The sequence below is a fragment of the Heterodontus francisci genome, chromosome 42, assembly GCF_036365525.1.
Source record: "Heterodontus francisci isolate sHetFra1 chromosome 42, sHetFra1.hap1, whole genome shotgun sequence".
Classification (NCBI taxonomy): Eukaryota; Metazoa; Chordata; class Chondrichthyes; order Heterodontiformes; family Heterodontidae; genus Heterodontus; species Heterodontus francisci.
Window position 1 is genome coordinate 12,157,319 of NC_090412.1, and position 20,159 is coordinate 12,177,477.

General features: G+C 39.7%; 1 protein-coding gene across 13 annotated transcripts in view; it reads left to right on the forward strand.

Moving 5' to 3' along the window:
* dlg5a (discs, large homolog 5a (Drosophila)) overlaps positions 1–20,159 on the forward strand; it is a 199,289-nt gene that overhangs the window by 34,834 nt on the left and 144,296 nt on the right. For all 13 annotated transcript variants that reach the window (XM_068020571.1, XM_068020579.1, XM_068020575.1 and 10 more), the window contains exon 2: positions 2,499–2,610. In XM_068020571.1, the coding sequence (XP_067876672.1) occupies positions 2,592–2,610 (19 nt within the window). In that variant the 5' untranslated portion in view covers positions 2,499–2,591. The remainder of the gene's footprint in view (positions 1–2,498; positions 2,611–20,159) is intronic.

Sequence of the window (20,159 nt, forward strand, 5' to 3'; positions counted from 1 at the left end):
TGTGCTATTGGTCCTCCTATCAACTGGCTGCATTGTGGTGCCCAATGTTTTGCAAACGCACAGGCCAGCCTCAATATTTTGAGCAATGTGCATGCACAGAGTAGTCGTGCCATTACGTTGCATTACGCAATCAAAAAAAATGATCAATGCAGCACAAAAAAGCTCCTTCCAGTAGAAGCAATTCAATTACAATCTTGGCAAATAAGATTGTTCAGAGGCAAGTTCATGAATAAAATGAGGAAAGAAATAAGGTAGAAAAATGTTCTTGTTGCCAAAATTAAAATATACTGGAATGGCTGAAAATGCAGCCAAAACAAGAGATTAAAAATATAGTTATGTTCCTTGATTATTCCACCTGGCAATATGATGGATTCTGGTCAATATGGTCTTTAGACAACAAGGGGAAATAATTTATCTGCAATTAAATGATGTCAAATAATGAAAACTGAAAAGGTATGAAGGTCAATAAATAGAGTCCAAGGTACACACTGAAAACCAAACAGTGGAAGCCATTCACTCTTGGCAACCAACAGCTGGGAGCACAAACCAAACTGAATACTTACTTAATGTAGTTGCTGCTTTTCTTTGTCTGATGCACCTTTGTAGATTAATAATTTTGTGGGGGCACAGGTTGTTTATCTTTTGTTGCAATTATTTTAGAAATCCACAAAGTACATTAAAATACATAAACAAGGTGGTTTTAGCTAGCTGTTTTACAAGGAACTGGAGTTTTTGTCATTGTATTGTGGTCTCCTTGTGTGTACCTAATAACCCTCTTCCTGTAAGAATGGACTGTGGTGAACTATGTCTTCCACCCACATAACCTTCCTGTGGTTAACACTAGTGCTTCTGATAGAAGTTGTGGGCAGATTGAGTCAGATTTAATACTTTTAAAGATATTTTGCTTGAGTTGAGATGGGAAGAACTGGCAGAAAGATAAAACATTTTTGTCATTTGCAGGAAGTTTACAGTATTGCACTTTGAATAGAACTTCTTTCCACATGTGACAAACTGCACATTAAAAAAAAAGTATTTGCTCCCAGGCATTTGTCTATAAATTTATGTAATCTCGTAGAGGTATTCAGATTAAATGCAAGAGTGGAAATTGAGCCACTTCTATTTGTCATCTTTATCTGAGCTGAGATTTCAGTTTGCAATCATTGCTGTGTTTTGTTATTTTGTGTATATTATATATGCATACACTGTAGTAGTTTTGAGGTTCTTTTTGTAACAATGGGTATTATGGCAGACATATGACAAATGTATACTAGGTTTCAGATTGGTCATAAACTTTTCATGTTCATCTCTAATTGGTGGAACTAGTATCAACACTTGCTGCTGAGAAGACGATTGATGTGTTCTCAGTCTACGTTGCTGTCAGCTAGGCCTTTAAAGACTACCAAAAGCAGGCTTGATCAGTGACTGCAGCACTGGGTATGATTGTATTGAACTTGAACTGTTAGAAGCATTATTTTTCTGTGTTCATAGATAAATAATTGTAAAAAGAATGAATGTTTTTCTATTTCTTTTGTTATGCTTTGAGTTGGGGGTGTAAGGACTGATAGAGTTTTGCACTTGTATAATCCACATCAGAACTTGCATGTCATGCGACTTCAAATGTTGCATTTGGAACTTGCAGCCTACTTGAATGATGTAGATCATTGTGAAATAAAACCCTTGTTTATTCACTGTTAGCATTTAAACAAATTGTGTGGATAAATTTAAGTTTTACATGCTTTTATTTGCCTAAGTTATTCAGGTGTTGGGACTCAAATTACTTTCCTACCGGCTGTAAGTTTGATAATTTATCAATTAGGTGCTTTAAAGTAAGCATTTGGTTCAATGGCTCATGGAGCCATTAATATCAGAGGATTTGCAAGTGTTCATTTTTTCTCTTCCACTTACATTAAGGTGTTCTCCAATTTGCCACAGTCCTGGGTAACAAAAAAAATTATAGAAGCTATTTTTTATTTTCTCCTCAAGTCTTCCTATGAAGAAGTTGGCTAGGTGTCCTAGCCCCAGTCCTCTTCTAGAGGTGCTGTCTTACAATTCACAAGGACGTATGTAGTAATTGCTCAGGATGATTGTAACAGGAGCCCTTGATTTCATCCTCTTGTTTGGAAAAAGTATTACAATTAATCAAATTATTTCAACCAATTTATTAAATATTTCTATGATATCTCCTAATCAGATTGTTAATTGTTGCACTTCTGGTATGACCACCCAAACCCTATAATACCCAATACTGTAACTTCAGGAAATGTTGTAAAAACTGTTACTTCTTCTTACATTCGCACAACCATGTGATGAGTCCCATTACAATATATTTTAAACTGGTAATTTGGCTCCTTAAATGTCCCAATTTGTTGTAAATCACTTTTTAATAAATAAGTAGATTTTCTGTAATCTAGTAATGAAGTAGTTTCATTTTATTTGCTTTCACTATATATTTGTAGGCAGTTTTTAACGTAACAACATTGTATTTGATTCTGTTACAGGAAGAAGCATGAATGACACAACTGTTATACTAAGAAATTGGAAAGTTGCAACCTGAATCTCCCCAGACCAAAGCAGAATGTGGTAAAAGCAGCATGGCTGAGGATTGCGTTGGTGAGTGCTGTTTCTTGTTCATGCTTTGATTGTTGTTAAGTTCAGCTGCAATAGGCTTAAAACAGCATAGATAACTTATCGCAAGGCTATGTTTAAATGATGCAATTCATACTGTAAATATTAATTGACATGTCTGTCTGCTGATATGTTGAAATATTTAAATAAATATTATTTCAGTTTTAAAGGTTACAATCCAAATTCAATGCTGGAAATTCTTTTATTTGTTCCCAGAAAGGGGGTAATACTGGCAAGGCTGTTGGCAGCACCTCAGTTTTAAAATTCACACCATTTTCAAATTCCTCCATGACCATGCCCCTCCTTATCTCTGTAATCTCCTTCAGCCCCACAACCCTCCAAGATATCTGCACTTCTCTAATTTTGGCCTGTTGAGCATCCCTGATTTTAATCGCTCCTGCATTGGTGGCCATGCCTTCAGCTGCTTGGGCACTAAGCTCTGGAATTCCTCCCCCTTCCCCAAACTTCTCCGCGTCTCTATCTCACTTTCTGCTTTTAAGACTCCTTAAAACCTACCTCTTTGACCAAACTTTTGGTCTTGTGCTCTAATATCTCCTTCTATGGCTTGGTGTCATATGTTATTTTATAATGCTCCTGTGAATGGTGCTATATAAATACAAGTTTTGTTGTTTATTGTACAACTGTGTGGCTTGCTCGGCTGCAAGTACATTTAGAAGCAAGTGATGCAAGCACATTTGGAACTAAATCTGTATGTAGTGCAGAAGGCTCACTTCCCTGAGGAAGATTAATGAACCAACTGGGATTTTATGACCATTCTGAAGCTTGTATTGTCATTTTTTCTGGTTTAGCCCATGAATGATCAAATTTTATTGAATTCAGTTTCACAGCTTTCCTTGGTGAACTCATGATCCTTAGGTTATTAACACTATGCACTGTGCTCCCCTTGATATGCTGAGCAAATAAAACTATTTTGTTCCCTTAAGCACCCACCTCTTGTTCAGGATATAGTTCAAATAGAAAATTTGAAAGTTTTGGTCCTTCTCTAACTGGAAAAAATGGTTAGCATAGTTTGTGTTGAAAACATAACAGTGAAGTTAATTATGCGGATAAATAAGATTAATAATTTGGTGAATACTGATAGATCACCTTTATGTGTTTGTCCATTTTATACACAATTACAGTGTTAGTCATTTATTAACAGAGTTAGGAAGCAGTGGGCAAGCCTGATTGTATACAATGAAATGCAATGTTCTAACTTGGTTCGTTTGTCTGAATGAAGTGCAGCTTATTCTATGGAGTCATGTTTCGACGATTTCTAGTTTGCTAATTAGTCAGGAGATTTTTTTTTCCAAAATATACTTTATTCATAAAAATCTGTTAAAAAAAAATACATTACCAAACAGCTTCAAACAGCACCAAGTCAAAAATTACAAACAGTGCAAAGGAGGTCCGTTTACTTCAATACAATCATGAGTTGCCTCACAACCCTTCCATTTCACATTTGTCGTGCCAGATACATTTTTACATTTTACAGCAGACAAAATTTTCCTGATACAGTTGGAGGGGTTTCCCATGGATCCAGCCCCTCAGTTCAGCTTGGTGGGGGGACCTTACACAGTGGTCTTTCCCCATTGAGCCTTTGCTGCGGCTGCTCCAAGCTTCAGTGCGTCCCTCAGCACGTAGTCCTGGACCTTGGAATGTGCCAATTAGTCAAGAGATCTATGGGTAAATATACTGCACGCAGTGGTGCCTTCATGGTCTGCTAGAAGGAACAAGGACTTGCATTTATATAGTGCTGTTTACATCCTCAGGATATTCCAAAGCACTTCGCAGTCAATGTATTATTATTGAAGTTAGGGACATGTGACAGCCAATTTGTACACAGCCAAGTCCCACAAACAGAAATGTGATAAATGAACAGATGATCTTTTTAGTGGTATTGGTCAAGGAATAAATATTGGCTAGGACACTGAGAGAACCCTGATGCTTTATTTCAAATAGTGTCATGGGATCTTTTATGTTTACCTGTGAGGGTGGGTAAGGCCTCAGTTGCACCTGAAAGGCGGTACCTGCAGCACTCCCTCAATACTGCACTGAAGTGTCAGCCTAAATTATGCACTCAACTCTCTGGAGTGAGGTTTGAACATACGATCTTCTAATGGAGTGCAGAGAATGCAACCACTGTGCCAAAACAGGTAATGGAAAGGACTGCCCTAATACAGATAATAGTGGCCACATAAGCAAATATTTCTAGATTTTGGCCTTACTTCTGGGTATCAAATTATCCAGGCACAGAAATTGAGAGCAATACAATCCAAATAACACATACATTGTAATTCATCTTGCTGGGTCTGTGCAGTCAATTTTTTTTCCAGATTGAGGATAAGTTATTAGTAATTATTCATTGTAAGTACTGGATCTACAGTAACCGAATGCTAATGTTGGTTGAAGCCCTGGCTTAAACTCTGCTACACGCATGCACAGAGTTTAACTACTCTCCCAAGTAGTTAAAATTGAGACATTTAGAGAGCTAAAATGACAACATCTACATGATTTAAGCATTTACATTTCATGTACAAAGTATCCAGCACCTTCAAGGGACTCATTAGGTACTTATTAACCCTGTTTTGACCCAATGCTCAAGTTACGCTCCATACAGTGTCAAACTTAAGAGTCTATGACACTAGTTGTCACAGGGAGACTCTTGAGTCAATTAGACCCTGATTCCAGATTGAGACCACACCTTTAGTGATGTTGCAAAATGGAAGCTGTTGTAATCAACACTGAATTTGTAGTGTAAACATATCCAAAGTTACAACATAAGCTAACCTTTATGTTTGCATGATATTTGAACACAACTGCACGTTGCTAATGACACCAGGCCGTGTGATTAGATGCGCAGTTTAGAAATAGAAAATAAATGATCCAGAGAAATTGTAAAGCTGGCTCGGCAAATGGGAAATAGTATTTAATGTGGGGAACTGTAAGATAATTAATATTGTTACAGGGGACCAGGACTCTGTGTATATAGAGGATGAGTTTCCATTGATCAAAATGGAAAGGAGAAAGATTTGTGAATTGGGTAAATCAGGTCAAGGGGTGCATCTCTAGTGCATTTAATGATAAATCAAAGGAATTTATTTTAAATCTCTCGAATTATTGCTGAGGTTGCATTTGGGACACTGTCCCTTATCTTCAAAAAGCCATGGATTAATTGGAGACATTACAGTAAAGAATTATTAGGATGATTTTAAAACTCCTAATTATAAGAACAGTTTGAAAAATTAAGCTGGTATTTACTGAAGATGATGAATAGATGTGATTCAAAATCGTGAGAGGAATGTATGATGTAGATGAAGGTAGTTTAAAAAAAATTTCAGTTGTGTTTGTGAGACTGAAAGCCATAGATCAAGATGGTCAAAACTTGTGTGAGGTTTTGCTCACAGTGATTGTTCTGTGAAATAGATTTTTGACAAGAGTTAGTTATGGAGGCCTCTTGGGTAATGTCAGTACATCCATCCATCAAAGACTCTGAAATCCCAAATTACAGGATCCAATTGATTCTTGAATTATTCCAGGGCTTTCACTTTCACTACTATATCTGACAGCTCATTCTTTTTATGTAAAGACAAACTTCTTGCCATCGCCCCAAATTTGCATTTTGCTGTTTTAAATCTGTTGCTCCAGGTTTTATTCAAAAATAATTTGCCAAATTTATTGGTTCCATACTGTAGACAATCTTAAATACCTCTAGGATCACCCCTCATGGCTGAAGGGCTCAGGTTTCTCCAGTGTTTCCTTAAAATGGAGACCTCTAACATTAGGGATCAGCTTTGTGGCTCTTCAGTATGCTGTCTCGAGTGCTTTAATGTCTCCATTATGTCTTGGACACAGAGAAAAAAAAGACTTGCATTTAAATAGTGCCTTTCACGACCATCAGATGTCTCAAAACACTATACAGCCTGTGAAGTACTTCTGCAGTGTAGTCACCGTTGTAATGTAGGAAACACCACAGCCAATTTGCACACAGCAAGCTTCCACAAACAGCAATGTGATAATGACTAGATAATTTGCTTTTGTGATGTTGATTGAGGGATAAATATTGGCCAAGACAGCAGGGGATAACTGTCCAGATCTTCAAAATAGTGCTGTGGGATCTTTTACGTCCACCTGAAAGGGCAGATGTGGCCTCGGTTTAACATCTCATCCACAAGACATCACTTCTGACAGTGCAGCACTCCCTCAGTAATACACTCGAGTGGGACTTGAACACACAACCTTCTGACTCAGGGGTGAGAGTACCACAGACTGAGCCATGGCTGACATGCAAACATGCCCCAGTTGATAGTGCTCAAGGTGTGGTCTGCACAGGGCACTGTACATTTTGATCATGACTTCTAATCTACTGTTTTAGCTTTGCATAGGTTGGACATCTTTAATGCTGAGTTTCCTAAGATTCCGAGATCTTTTTCAGCTCGATTCCTAGCTATTTCAGCACCATTCATGGAATATATGTTTTAACTTTTTTTTTCCCCAACATATGTAGTGCTTTACATTTGTCGCTATTGATTCATCTACCTTTGTTCTGGCCACTTACATATTTTGTCCAGCTTATTCCGTATTTTCTGCGTTGTCCTTAAGCTGCACTTATCTGCACTCCCTGCCCCAACCTCCAGTCTTCCACCTAGTTTGGTATCATTTGCAAATTTGACCAGTTTACATTGGTTTTTGTCAGTTCAAATTATTGAATAAATTTGAAACAGGTGTGGTCCCATCTCTATTCCCCACGGCACCCCACCCAGCACGCTCAACTGCTTTCCCTTCACAATGTAACACCTGGAACAAATACTGTGTTTTTTAACTCCGCAGCCAATTTCTTATTCATATCCAAGATTTGCTATGAATCCCCTCAGCTTTGCACCTACGTAACCTTTCATGTGAAACTGTCACAAGCCTCTGGAAACCTGGCTGCGACATGTCATAAGGGTTACCACAGTTCACTTGAGTGTTATTTACTCAAGTCAAGGAAGTTTGTCAGGCAGAATCTTCCTCTGCTGAATCCAATTAAGTTATTTTATTGCGGATAATCTGCAAGGTTACACCTTATCAGTTCCATTTCATACTGCACTGAAGTAAGACTAATGGGTTTTCAGTTGCTTGCAGCTGATTTGTTGCTCTTTTTGAATATTATCCATGGTGTTGACCATTTTTCACTTTGCTGGCACCTCAATGTCCGGTAACTCGCTGGTAATATCTATGCCTCACAAATCTCTTGCTCTTCCTCGTTTCCTCCATTAATCTGGGCTGGATAGAGTCTATCCTGGTAATTTGTTATTTTCAAATCTTTTTACCTTGTCGACATCTTTGATCTAATTGCATTGAAGTCATTCATTTTTCCTGTGGTGACTTTTAGTAGCGCACGTTACTTGTGTCTTTACTCAGAATGTTTGCTATTTTGCACTCATTCTCTGTATTGAACCTGTCTACACCTTTTATCTTATCATTTTTCTGACTGACTACCTTCTTGCCTCCTGAAAACTGAAAGAATTTCTCATTGTTAACACTTTGCATCTGTGCTTTTTGTTCTCTGTCTCTATGCTCTTCTGATCATCTTATTAACATGTGCTGCTATTCATCCTCATGAACCCCATCCCTTGTTTTCCTTTTGGGAGCTGTAGAGGTCTTTTTTTTCTCATTATTTTGCTTTTGATATGTTTGTTAATTCATTTACACTCCTGTTTTATCGGGGCTTGCTGATTCCAGGTATTTATGTATTCTGCATTCCTAACATTGGGTCTGAAAAGGTATTTTATTTATCCTCTACTGAAGTGTTACTGAACAACCTCCACAACTACTTTGCTTAAATTATCCACTCATTTCTTTGAAATTCATGAACTTATGATAGTTCACTACTGGAGGTGTAGAGGTAAAAGTAAGGGCTTTCTGAAGGTACTTAGTTGTGGAGTGAAGGAGCCTGCAATTAGTTGGTCTTGCTTCTGGTGATCCAAATGCAAAGCATTCCATTCCCAAACACTTAACGCTCCTCATCTTGATGAATATGAATTTCACAACAAAAGTTTAACATAATATTGAAGATTTTTAACTTAGATTATAGAAATGCAACGTTAAATAATCTGTGAAACACTGTGGACTCAGATCTTTTGGGCCACCAGAATACAATTGGTCAGGGCTAAACAATGAATTCTTGTCTTGTAGATTCATGCCTTTGATTGAAATCCGAGAATTACCTTGCATCATATTGGAAGTTATAGTTATTCACTTTTAAAGATTTTTAGTTGTCAGAAGTCATACAGTCATGATTATGAAGGCAAACGTGGTAATCAATTTCCACTTAGGAAATGTAGGGAGTAGTGTTCTTCACATGAAGATTGATCATCTTATGCAGCGAGTTGTTGTGATCTAGAATGCATTGCCTGAAAGGATGGTGGAAGCAGATTCAATAGTAACAATCAAAAGAGAATTAGATAAATACTTGAAAGGGAAAGAGGAGGGGAATGGGATTAATTGGATAGCTCTACCAAAGAGATGGCACCATGGGCTGAATGGTCTCCTTCTATGCTGTATCATTCTATGATTCTAAATAATACATGATGTATTGGAAAGAATGGGGTTAATGCACTGAATATGTTTTTCTCATTGTGTGCTTTGTTTACATGAAATTATGGTCACTTAATTTTGGCTTTTTCTATTAAATAGAATAAAAAGGAAATAAAAAAATGCAACTTTTGGGGGGAGGTGGAAGGGCTGGAAATAAAATTAAAATCTAAGACTAAAACAACACACTTCAAATTAAATAAAGTGGGATTTTGTATTGATAAAGATGCAAGACTAGCAATATAGTGTTATATTTGCAGCAGATCATCGAATAATTCATTTGGATGAAATACTTTCTTGCTAGCTCGTGACAGTTTTCTGACCTTGTAGCCATGTTACTCCAGTTTTTGATGCCAAGCAATGTTCCTGCTACATACACTAATGGATCAGTGCATATAAAGGATAGCTTTTGGCTAATGCCGTTTTATTTAGATCAGGGCTGAATAATAGCATGAAGCATAGTCACTGAGTTTGAATAAGCTTATGTGTCTACTTCCTGTCTGTCTGATTCTTTGGTGTACCAACCTAAAGTATATCAAGAATGTGATAGTAATAGGGTACTCTATAATTAGGGAGATAGATAACGTCCTCTACAACCAAGGACGAGACTAAGGTGTGTTGCCTGCCTGGTGCCAAGGTAAGGGATAGCTCTCAGTGGCTGGAGAGGAACTTGGAAAGGGAAGGGGTAAATCCAGTTGCTGTGGCTCATGTTGGATCAAACAACATAGGTAGGAACAGAGAGGAGGTCCTGCTGAAAGTGTATCAGGAGATAGGCTGTAAATTAAAAAAGCAGGCCCTCGATGGTAATGATCTCTGGATTATTGCCCCAAGCCATGTGCAAATTGGCATAGGAGCAGACAGATCAGGCGAATTAACACATGGCTAAAGGGCTGGTATGGGAAAGAGGGGCTCTTTTTCATGTGGCACTAGCCACCAGTTCCTGAACAGGAAGGACCTGCACTGATCCCATTATGATTTTCTAAGTATCCTGCTATAACCACCATAATAATGGATTCTTGAAATTTCCCTATGACAGATGTTAAGGTAACTGGCCACAGTTTCCTGCTTTCTATCTCCCTCCTTTCCTGAATAAAGGTGTTACATTTGTATTTTGCAATCTGCTGGGACTCTTAAAGAAGCTAAGCAATTTTGGAAGATTATAATCAATGCCTCTACTATCTCTGCAGCCACTTCTTTTAAGACCCTAGGATCCACCCAGTCTAATCCCACCTTCCAGCATTTGGTCCGTAGCCCTGCAGATTACGACACTTGAGGTGCATCTCGGGACTCCTTTTGAATGAGTTGAGGGTTTCTACCTCTACTGCCCTTTCAGGCAGTGAGTTACAGATCCCCACCACCCTCTGGGTAAAAAACGTTTTCTCATCTACCCTCTAAATCTATTCCCCCTAGTCACTGACCTCTCTGCTAAGGTGAACATGCCCTTCATCTCCACTCTATCCAGGCCTCTCAAAATTTTGTATATTTCAATCAGATCTCCCCTCAGCCTTTTCCAAGGAGAACGACCCCAGCCTATCCAATCTTTCCTCATAGCTGCATTTTTCTAGTCCTGGCAACATCCTCGTAAATCTCCTCTGTACCCTCTCTAGTGCAATTACATCTTTTCTGTAATGAGGGGACCAGAACTGCGCACAATACTCAAGGTGTGGTCCAACAATAATTTATACAGTTCCAGCATAGCATCCCTGCCCTTATATTCTATACCTCCACTAATAAAGGAAAGGATTCCATGTCCCTTCTTAACCACCTTACTGACCTGTTCTACCTTCAGGGATCTGTGGACATTCACTCCAAGGTCCCTCACTTCCCCTACACTAAGTATTTTCCTATTAATCTTGTATTCCTTTGCCTTGTTTGACCTCCCCAAATGCATCGCCTCACACTTCTCCGGGTTGAATGCCATTTGCCACTTTTCTGCCCATCTGACCAGTCCATTGATATCTTTCTGCAGCCTACAGCTATCCTCCTCGCTATCTACCACATGACCAATCTTTTTGTCACCTGCAAACTTCTTGATCATGCCCCCCACATTTACATCCAAATCATTAATATATACCACTAAAAGCAAGGGACCCGGTACTGAGCCCTGCGGTACGCTGCTGGAAACAGTCCTCCAGTCACAAAAACACCCATCAGCCATTACCCTTTGTTTCCTGCCACTGAGCCAATTTCGTATCCACCTTGGTACATTTCCCTGGATCCCATGGGCTTTTTTTTTTAACCAGTCTGCCATGTGGGACCTTGTCGAAAGCCTTGCTAAAATCCATGTAGACCACACCAACTGTACCACCCTCATCTATCCTCGATAGTACTTCAAAGTCTCTCAGAATAGATTCCAATAATTTGCCCACGACTGTGGTTAGACTGACTGGCCTATAATTATTCAGTCTATTTGTCACTGCCTTTTAAGCAGAGGTACCTGTTGGCAGTTCTCCAATCCTCTGGCACCACACCTATATCCATTGAGGACTGGAAAATGATGGTCAGACCTTCCACTAGTTCTTGCTTTTAACAGCCTGGGGTACATTTTATCCGGCCCTGTTGATTTATCAACTTTCAAGGATGCTAATCCCATTAATACTTCATCTCTCCCTATGTTTGGGCAGAAAAATGGCAGATGGAGTTCAATCAGGGCAAATGCGAGGTGATGCATTTTGGAAGATCCAATTCAAGAGTGAACTATACAGTAAATGGAAAAGTCCTGGGGAAAATTAATGTACAGAGAGATTTGGGTGTTCAGGTCCATTGTTCCCTGAAGGTGGCAACACAGGTCAATAGGGTGGTCAAGAAGGCATACGGCATGCTTTCCTTCATCGGACGGGGTATTGAGTACAAGAGTTGGCAGGTCATGTTACAGTTGTATAAGACTTTGGTTCGGCCACATTTGGAATACTGCGTGCAGTTCTGGTCGCCACATTACCAAAAGGATGTAGATGCTTTGGAGAGGGTGCAGAGGAGGTTCACCAGGATGTTGCCTGGTATGGAGGGCGCTAGCTATGAAGAGAGGTTGAGCAGATTAGGATTATTTTCATTAGAAAGACGGAGGTTGAGGGGGGACCTGATTGAGGTGTACAAAATCATGAGAGGTATAGACAGGGTGGATAGCAAGAAGCTTTTTCCCAGAGTGGGGGATTCAATTACTAGGGGTCACGAGTTCAAAGTGCGAGGGGAAAAGTTTAGGGGGGATATGCGTGGAAAGTTCTTTACGCAGAGGGTGGTGGGTGCATGGAACGCGTTGCCAGCGGAGGTGGTAGATGCGGGCACGATAGCGTCTTTTAAGATGTATCTGGACAGATACATGAATGGGCAGGAAGCAAAGAGATACAGACCCTAAGAAAATAGGCGACATGTTTAGATAGAGGGTCTGGATCGGCGCAGGCTTGGAGGGCCAAAGGGGCTGTTCCTGTGCTGTAATTTTCTTTGTTCTTTGTTCAATGGGACAGGCTCCACCTGAACTGATGTGGGAAGGGTAAATAGGGAGGTGGAGGGAGGAATCTACAAGAAATGTAAGCAGCTTAAATGTAAAGAAAGCAGGGAAAGAAAGTAAGGGAGGACATTGATGACAAGGGAATAAATAATTATAGACAGGAGTCTAAAAAGATGGTTAAACATAATGTGAGAGGAAATCCTATTAAAAATAAGTTTAAAATTTCTGTACAGCAATGCACAGTGTCCATAATAAAACAGGGGAACTGGAGGCAATCATGCATTAGGAGGAACCAGACGTAGTAGGGATTACTGAAACATGGCGACAGAAAAATCAGGACTGGGAATTAAACATTGCAGGGTATAACATATTTAGAAAAGATAGAAAGGGAAAAAGGGGAGGTGGAGGAGCTGTACTTATTAGGGATAACATAATGGCAGTAGAAAAAAGGGACTCAGTTGTCAGCAAGACAAAAATAGAATGCATATGGATAGAGGTAAAAGATCATAAAGGATCAATCACACTAGGTGTAGTCTACAGGCGGCCGAAAAGGGGAAGGGAGATGGAGGAAGAAATATGCAGACAAATTAGGGAATTGAGTAAAAAACAAAGGATAATAATCATGGGGTATTTCAACTCCCCTGATATTAATTGAACTGAAGCGGTAGGTAAAGGGGATAAGGCAGTGGAGTTCTTACTATGTGTACAAGACTTCTTTCAAAACCAATATGTAAAAATCCCAACAAGGGAAGATTCGCTATTGAATCTATTAATAGGGAATAAACTGGAGCAGATAAGAGAAGTAAAGTAGAGGAACATCTAAGCAATAATGACCAGAATATACAGTTTAAGATGATAATAGTGAAGGACATAGGTATAATGAAAACCAGGTGAATAGATTGGAGAAAAGCTGGTTTTGAGGGGCTGAGAATAAAACTTAGGAATGTAAAATGGGCTACAATATGGGCAAACAATGATGTGGAACAACAATGGGAAACATTTAAAATGGTGTTCAACAGAGTGCAGGAAAATATATTTGCTAAAAGGAGGGAACAAACTCAACACTGGTGAGACTTCATGGATGAATAAAGATATAAAGGAACAATTGAGGGTTAGGAAAGAGGCATGCATTAAGTACATAGATAGCAGAGGAGTGCATGATAGGAGAGAATACAAAGAGATTAGGAGAGAAGTCAAAAAAACAATTAGGAAGGCAAAAATGAACTGTAAAATGAAATCAAGCAACATAAAACATAATAGTAAAATATTTTACAGGCATATCAATAAAAAAGGAAGGTTGGGATGGGAACAGTACCATTAAGGGATTGACAGGATAATACCACAGGTAACAATAGAGATGGCAGAAATATTAAATGTTTACTAGGGAGATGGAAGAGGTAGACATGACATTAAATAATGAGATGAGTAGTGAGATAAGTGCATTTAAAATAAAAAGAGGGGATGTATTAAATAAACTAATCAGGCTCAAAAGAGAATAAAGCCCCTGATCAGATGGATTGCATTTACACATTTTAGAAGAACCTAGGGAAAAGCAGAGACATTACTACACATACTTGATAATTTGTTAGAAAAAGGTGTGGTGCCAGAGCACTGGCAGATAGCTAACCTAATTCTGATATTTAAGGGAATAGAACATGCTCAGGGAATTATGGACCAGTCAGCTTAACGTAGGTGGTAGGAAAAATAATGGAATGCCTACTAAAGGAGACAATAGAAGAACATCTAGAAAATTAAAATATAATAATTAACAGTCAGCATGGATTTCAAAAGGGAAAATCTTGCTTTACCAACCTTACTGAATTTTTTGAGGCGGTAACAGAGAGAGTAGACAATGGTAATGCAGTAGATGTCATTTATCTGGATTTTCAAAAAGCATTTGATAAGGTGCCCCATAATAGACGAATGAATGAGGTCCAAGAATGCGGTGTCAGGGGACAAGTGGCAGAATGGATTGTGAGCTGGCTTCAAGACAGAAAGCAGAGAGTAGGTGTAATTGGTAGTTATTCAGAGTGGCAGAAGGTAGAAAGTGGTGTTCCACAAGAATCAGTGCTAGGACTACTGCTGTTCACAATTTCCAGTAACGATTTGGGCTTTGGAATCAAAAACACAATTTTTAAATTGGAGGATGATACCAAATTGGAGGGATGGTCAATACTGAAGAAATCTGCAACAAATTACAGGAGAACATAAATAAACTTGCAGAATGGGCAAATAATTGGCAAATGAAGTTCAACACAAATAAGTGAGGTAGTACATTTTGTTAGGAAGAATAAGGAGGTCACTTATTACTTGGAAGGTGGGAGTCCAGGTGGCGTAGAGGAACAAGGGGATCTCTGAGTACAAAATGCACCAATTAGTAAAAGTTGAGCCTTTGGTTTGCTTTTTTAAATGACCTTGCTAACCTATCACCTAGGCTTTATTTATGGAGGGATAGAATTGAAAAATAGGGAAGTTATGTTAAACCTGTATCAAACCTTGGTGACATCACATTTAGAGTACTGCGTGCAGTTCCGGTCACAATATTATGAAAAGGATATAGAGACACTGGTGAGGATGCAGAGAAGATATAAAAGGATGATACCAGAAATGCATGGGTATGCATATCAAGAAAAGATGAACAGGTTGGGTCTCTTTTCTCTTAAAAAAGAAGGCTGAGGGGTGACTTAATTGAGGTCTTTATAATTATGAAAGGTTTTGGTAGAATGGGTACAAAGAGAATGTTTCCACTTCTGGGGAAGAATATAACTAGATGCCATCAATATGAGTCACCAAAAAATCCAATAGGGAATTCAGAAGAAACTCTTTTACCCAAAGAGTGGTAAGAATGTGGAACTGGCTACCAGAGGGAATGGTTGAAGTGAGTAGTATAGATGCATTTAAAAGAAAGCTAGACAAGCATATGAAGGAGAAGGGAGTGGAGGGTTACGATGATCATTTTAAATGAGAAAAATGGGAGGAGGCTTGAATGGAGCATGAACACCAACATGGACTAGTTGGGCCGAATGGCCTGTTTTTGCGCTGTATATCCTATGTAATCCTTTGTAATGGTCTCCAACAGCCAGATGAATGTGAAACATTTGAATTTTGTTGGACAGGTAACCAGAAAGAGCCATTTTTCCCCATGTAATTTTAGTATTTTGCAGCATATAGGGCTGCTACTCGCCTATTTTTTCTCTGTCGGTCTTTGCTAGGGCAATCAAAAACCAATTCTGTTAGCCTGCTCACTCCTCATAGTCATTTATCTTCCTATGCTTCAAATATTTATCCACTTTCCCTCAAAAGTTGCAATGGTCTTTGCCTCATCTACTCTCTTTGGCAAAGTATTCAATGCTTTAATAATCATGGTCTTTCTGCCAATTGTTGGTCTCACAGTTATTCAGTAAAAGTGCTGAACTGGACTGGTGTGATCTTTGTGCATTTTAACCGTGCTTCCCCATATCATTATAGTGCAACAGCCTGTACCTACCTGTCTTTTAACGATGTCAAGATGTAACTGGCTGATGATATAATATGTTACTTTGCACATACAGAATGGACAGTTGATTATGCTTGCTCTGAATGCTTGCATCTCCTGGAACACACTTTGCAGTCAGTTTACAAGAGACTGGCAACGTGACTTGCATTTAGATGAGCAGTGCTGTTCAGCCACTCGCACATGATGAAACCTGTCGTATAAATAGCCCTTCTAAATACCTACATTTTTGTTTCTCCACTGCTTGCAAAATTCTTATCCTTAGCAGGTTCCTCTCTGGGGAACTGGGTGTATTCTGCGTAGGTGGGAGATTGGACAAGTCAAATCCTGAATTAAAAAGTGTCAATAACTGCATATCATGGGCCGGAATTTCACGTTGGGCTGGAGGCCCTGCGCACTGGCCTGGAAGCCATGCTATGATTTTATGTAGCCCAAACCCTTAATTGGCCTCAGGTGGGACTTCAGCCCCTCTGAGACAGTAGGTCTCTCCTCCGAGCTGCCGGCCAATCAGCCGGCCAGCAGCTCTCAGTCCGAGCAGTGGCACCGGGAGCTGAGGCCACTGCTGGGACTGCACCCAGCTAGAAGAGCAAGAAGGACACCGGTCCCCGAATGAAGGTAAATGTGCGGGGCATTGCTGGGGACAATTGGCCAGGCCCTGGTAAGGCAAGGGGGGTGGGGGTTGAGGGTCGGTTGCCGGGGGTTGGGGTTGCGAATATAGTGCATTGGGGCAGCTTGTGTTTTTCTTTGGGGGGGTCCCTCCATGGGGCACAGGGTGCCCGATCAGGAGGGTGCCCCCCCCCCCAGCCCCCAAGGAGGCTGCCAGGTTTTAGTGGGCGGCCTCCTAAGATGCTGAGCAACAGTAGGAGGAGACCCTTAAGTGACAGTTAATTGGCCATTTAAGGGCCTTAGTTGGCCTGGGGTGGGCAGGCCACTTATCGGTGCCACCACCACTTGTAAAATTGCAGCAGGGGCGGGAAGGCGACGGGAATGGCAACCCCTGCCTCCCACTCAGTTTTATGCACTCCCACCCTCTCCCGCCTCCAGCTCGCTCCTGTGGGGAGCGTAAACATCCGGTCATGTAGTGTACTGTAAGCAAGTTCTGCATGAACTGGAAGCACTTGACCAAATACAAGTTTTTACTTCTGCAGACTTCCTGTTTGCATCTGTGTTAAAATCAGATAGTGATTCCTGTGTTAATTGTTTATATAGTTTATTCTTGAAATCATGTAAGGTTATTTCACTGATTGGATCACCCTTCAAGCATGTTTATGTGAATTCAATTATTTCTATAGTTATTTATAGTGGTATGACCTCATTGGTTCCTTGCTCCTGTAAATCTGATGTACTGTCAAAGCTTGATTTTTTAAAATATCTTTTTACAATTAAAATTTGTTGATGCTTCTATGACCAACTATCCTATTGTTGAATAATGCAAAAATCTTGATGTAAGATTGCTTTGACTGTCTAGTTCAGGGGTCTTTAGATTTGGAATTTCTGCCTTGGAGTTAAATTCCTTTGTAAATCAGACAATGCAGGAATATCTGCAACAATGGTGGCCATGATTCCGCTGCATTTTCACAGCCATATGTACACTTAAAAGTTGCTATAAACCTACACTTAGCATCTTTTAAATTCAGACTACCTGCAGTTCACCTTCAGAGTTTTACTGATTCCAAAACGTTTCCATGCCTTTTTATCTTTGAATCATGGTTTACTTTAAGAGTGAAGCATATACTGACCTTTCAGTTTTGTTACAGCAAGACTTTGTTTTCTGCATAGAAATCAAAGTGACAAAAATCTGTTAGAGGGTAGCAGTCAGAAAGGCATAAACATTGTGTTTTTCAGATTTGAATGTCCACTGTGCAAAAATGTAGAAACTCATAGTTTATGTGGAATTGTGGAAAGCCCTACAATGTGCTGAATCCAGGCTTCTAAAAAGCATTTGACTACAACAACAGCAAAATACATTTATATGGCACCTTTAACTTAGTAAAATGCCCCAAGTTGCTTCACTGGAGCATTATCAAATAAAATTTGACACTGAGCCCCATTAGGAGATAGCAGGAGGGGTGAGCAAAAGCTTGCTCAAGGAGGTCGATTTTAAGTTCCAATTCTAAGGTTACTAGCTAAATTTAAATCACTGGAGATTGTGTAAAACCTGGGAATAAATAAAACATGGGCTGAATACTCCAACACCGATGATCCCAAACACTAGGAGAGTACGTTATGGCCACTGGGGCCATGGCTGATGTTCCTGCTCTCTGATGTCCTCTTCCTTTTCCAAATCCATCACTATGTTTAGCAATGTGGTTACTGCAAAGGAAGCAGCTGCTGCCAGTGACTGTCCTGTCAAAGTTTCTGCAAATAGAACCTGCCAGTGAAAAAATTGCAGCAGCAGAAATTAATGATCCAAAGAAGATGCAGAAACTGCAGCATGAAAGGTCTAAATTTATAAATTGTAATGACATGTACCTTTCACTAGCATCTTTAAGAATCCAAGTGCTGAAAACCAGAATCGGGAAGCCCTGGATTGCTGATTTATTTAGTTGGTTGCTAAAGATGCCAGAGTGAGTGGGGGAAGACAATATACTTAAAATTGACTAGAAGTCAAAGGTTCAAAGAGGTCCATTCATGCTTTTCACACATCTTCCAAATTCAGTGAGTCATGCTTTTGAATTCTGGGTGCGCTGTGTGAGAGCACCATTTCAAAATCGGCTATATATATTTATTTTGTGCCATTTGTAGTTTATACCCTCATAGCTGTCAAAGTCTTTGATGTTTTGTAAAATGCTGGACAGTGGGGTTTCTGAAGTACATTAAAAGTTGTTAACACAGAATTTGAGTTCTGTTCCTCTCGCCTGCATGCCATAGATGTCTTGGATATGCATGTGTGGTTCGTGCCAGAAATTCTACAGTCAAAACTAAGATGGCAAAGGAAATTAGGACAGCCTTATGATCTAGTGCCTTGTTGGAGAGGTGTATGTCAACGAACAAGGCAGTTGATGGTAATTAATGCTGAAATATACATTTCTAAGCAAAAATCTATTCTGTTGACTGCAGCTGTGGACTGTAGCCTTGAGGGGGTTAGATGATTTGATTTAAAGTTACAGTCTTTACAGCACCAGAACTTGTAAATTACAATCTTGACTATATCCTTTCAAAAGGCTGTCGGCTTAAGTCCCACTCCAAAACTTGAGCACAAAAATCAAAGCTGACACTCCAGAGTAGTACAGAGGGAGTGCTGTGCTGTTGGAGGTGCCATGTTTCGGATGAGATGTTAAACCGTGATCCCGTCTGCCCTCTCAGGTGGACGAGAAAGATCCCATGGCAGTATTTTGAGGAAGAGCAGGGGAGTTATCCCTGGTTTCCTGGCCAATATTTATCCCTCAATCAACATCACAAAAAATAGATATCTGGTTAGTATGGTATCACTGTGGGAGCTTGTTATGCGTAAATTGGCTGCTGCGTTTCCTACATTAAAATAGTGACTACACTTCAAATGTAATTCATTGGCAGAAACGCACTTTGGTATGTCCTGTGATCATGAAAAGTGCTATATAAATGCAAGTCTGTCTTTTTCCCCCACCGGTGGTGTTTCCTCAGCGAGTCCAATCTTCCATGTCTGTCTCCTTGTATAATATACCCAAAACTGCAAATAGTTCTCCAGCTATGGCCTAACCATTGTCTTGTACAGATTCATTATCACTTTCTTGCATTTGTGTTCTGTCTTCCATATTTAAAACCCAGAATCTCAATTGCCCCTCCTTTGTCTTTGCTTATGGGGCACGTTTGCAAATAGTAGCATAAATGTTTGGTGGACATGCATATTGTTTCGGTTTCGACCAGACAAGGAATGTGGCGGTGATCTGAAATCTTGATCACGTTAACAAACAAGTAGCAAAAAGAATATTTTTGCATTGAAGTGTTTTTTAATTTCCCACTCTTGGACGTGAATCATCAATTTAATGGATAATATGGCTAACGTTAATTCTGACCCCCATGGTGACATAGTTGTGACAA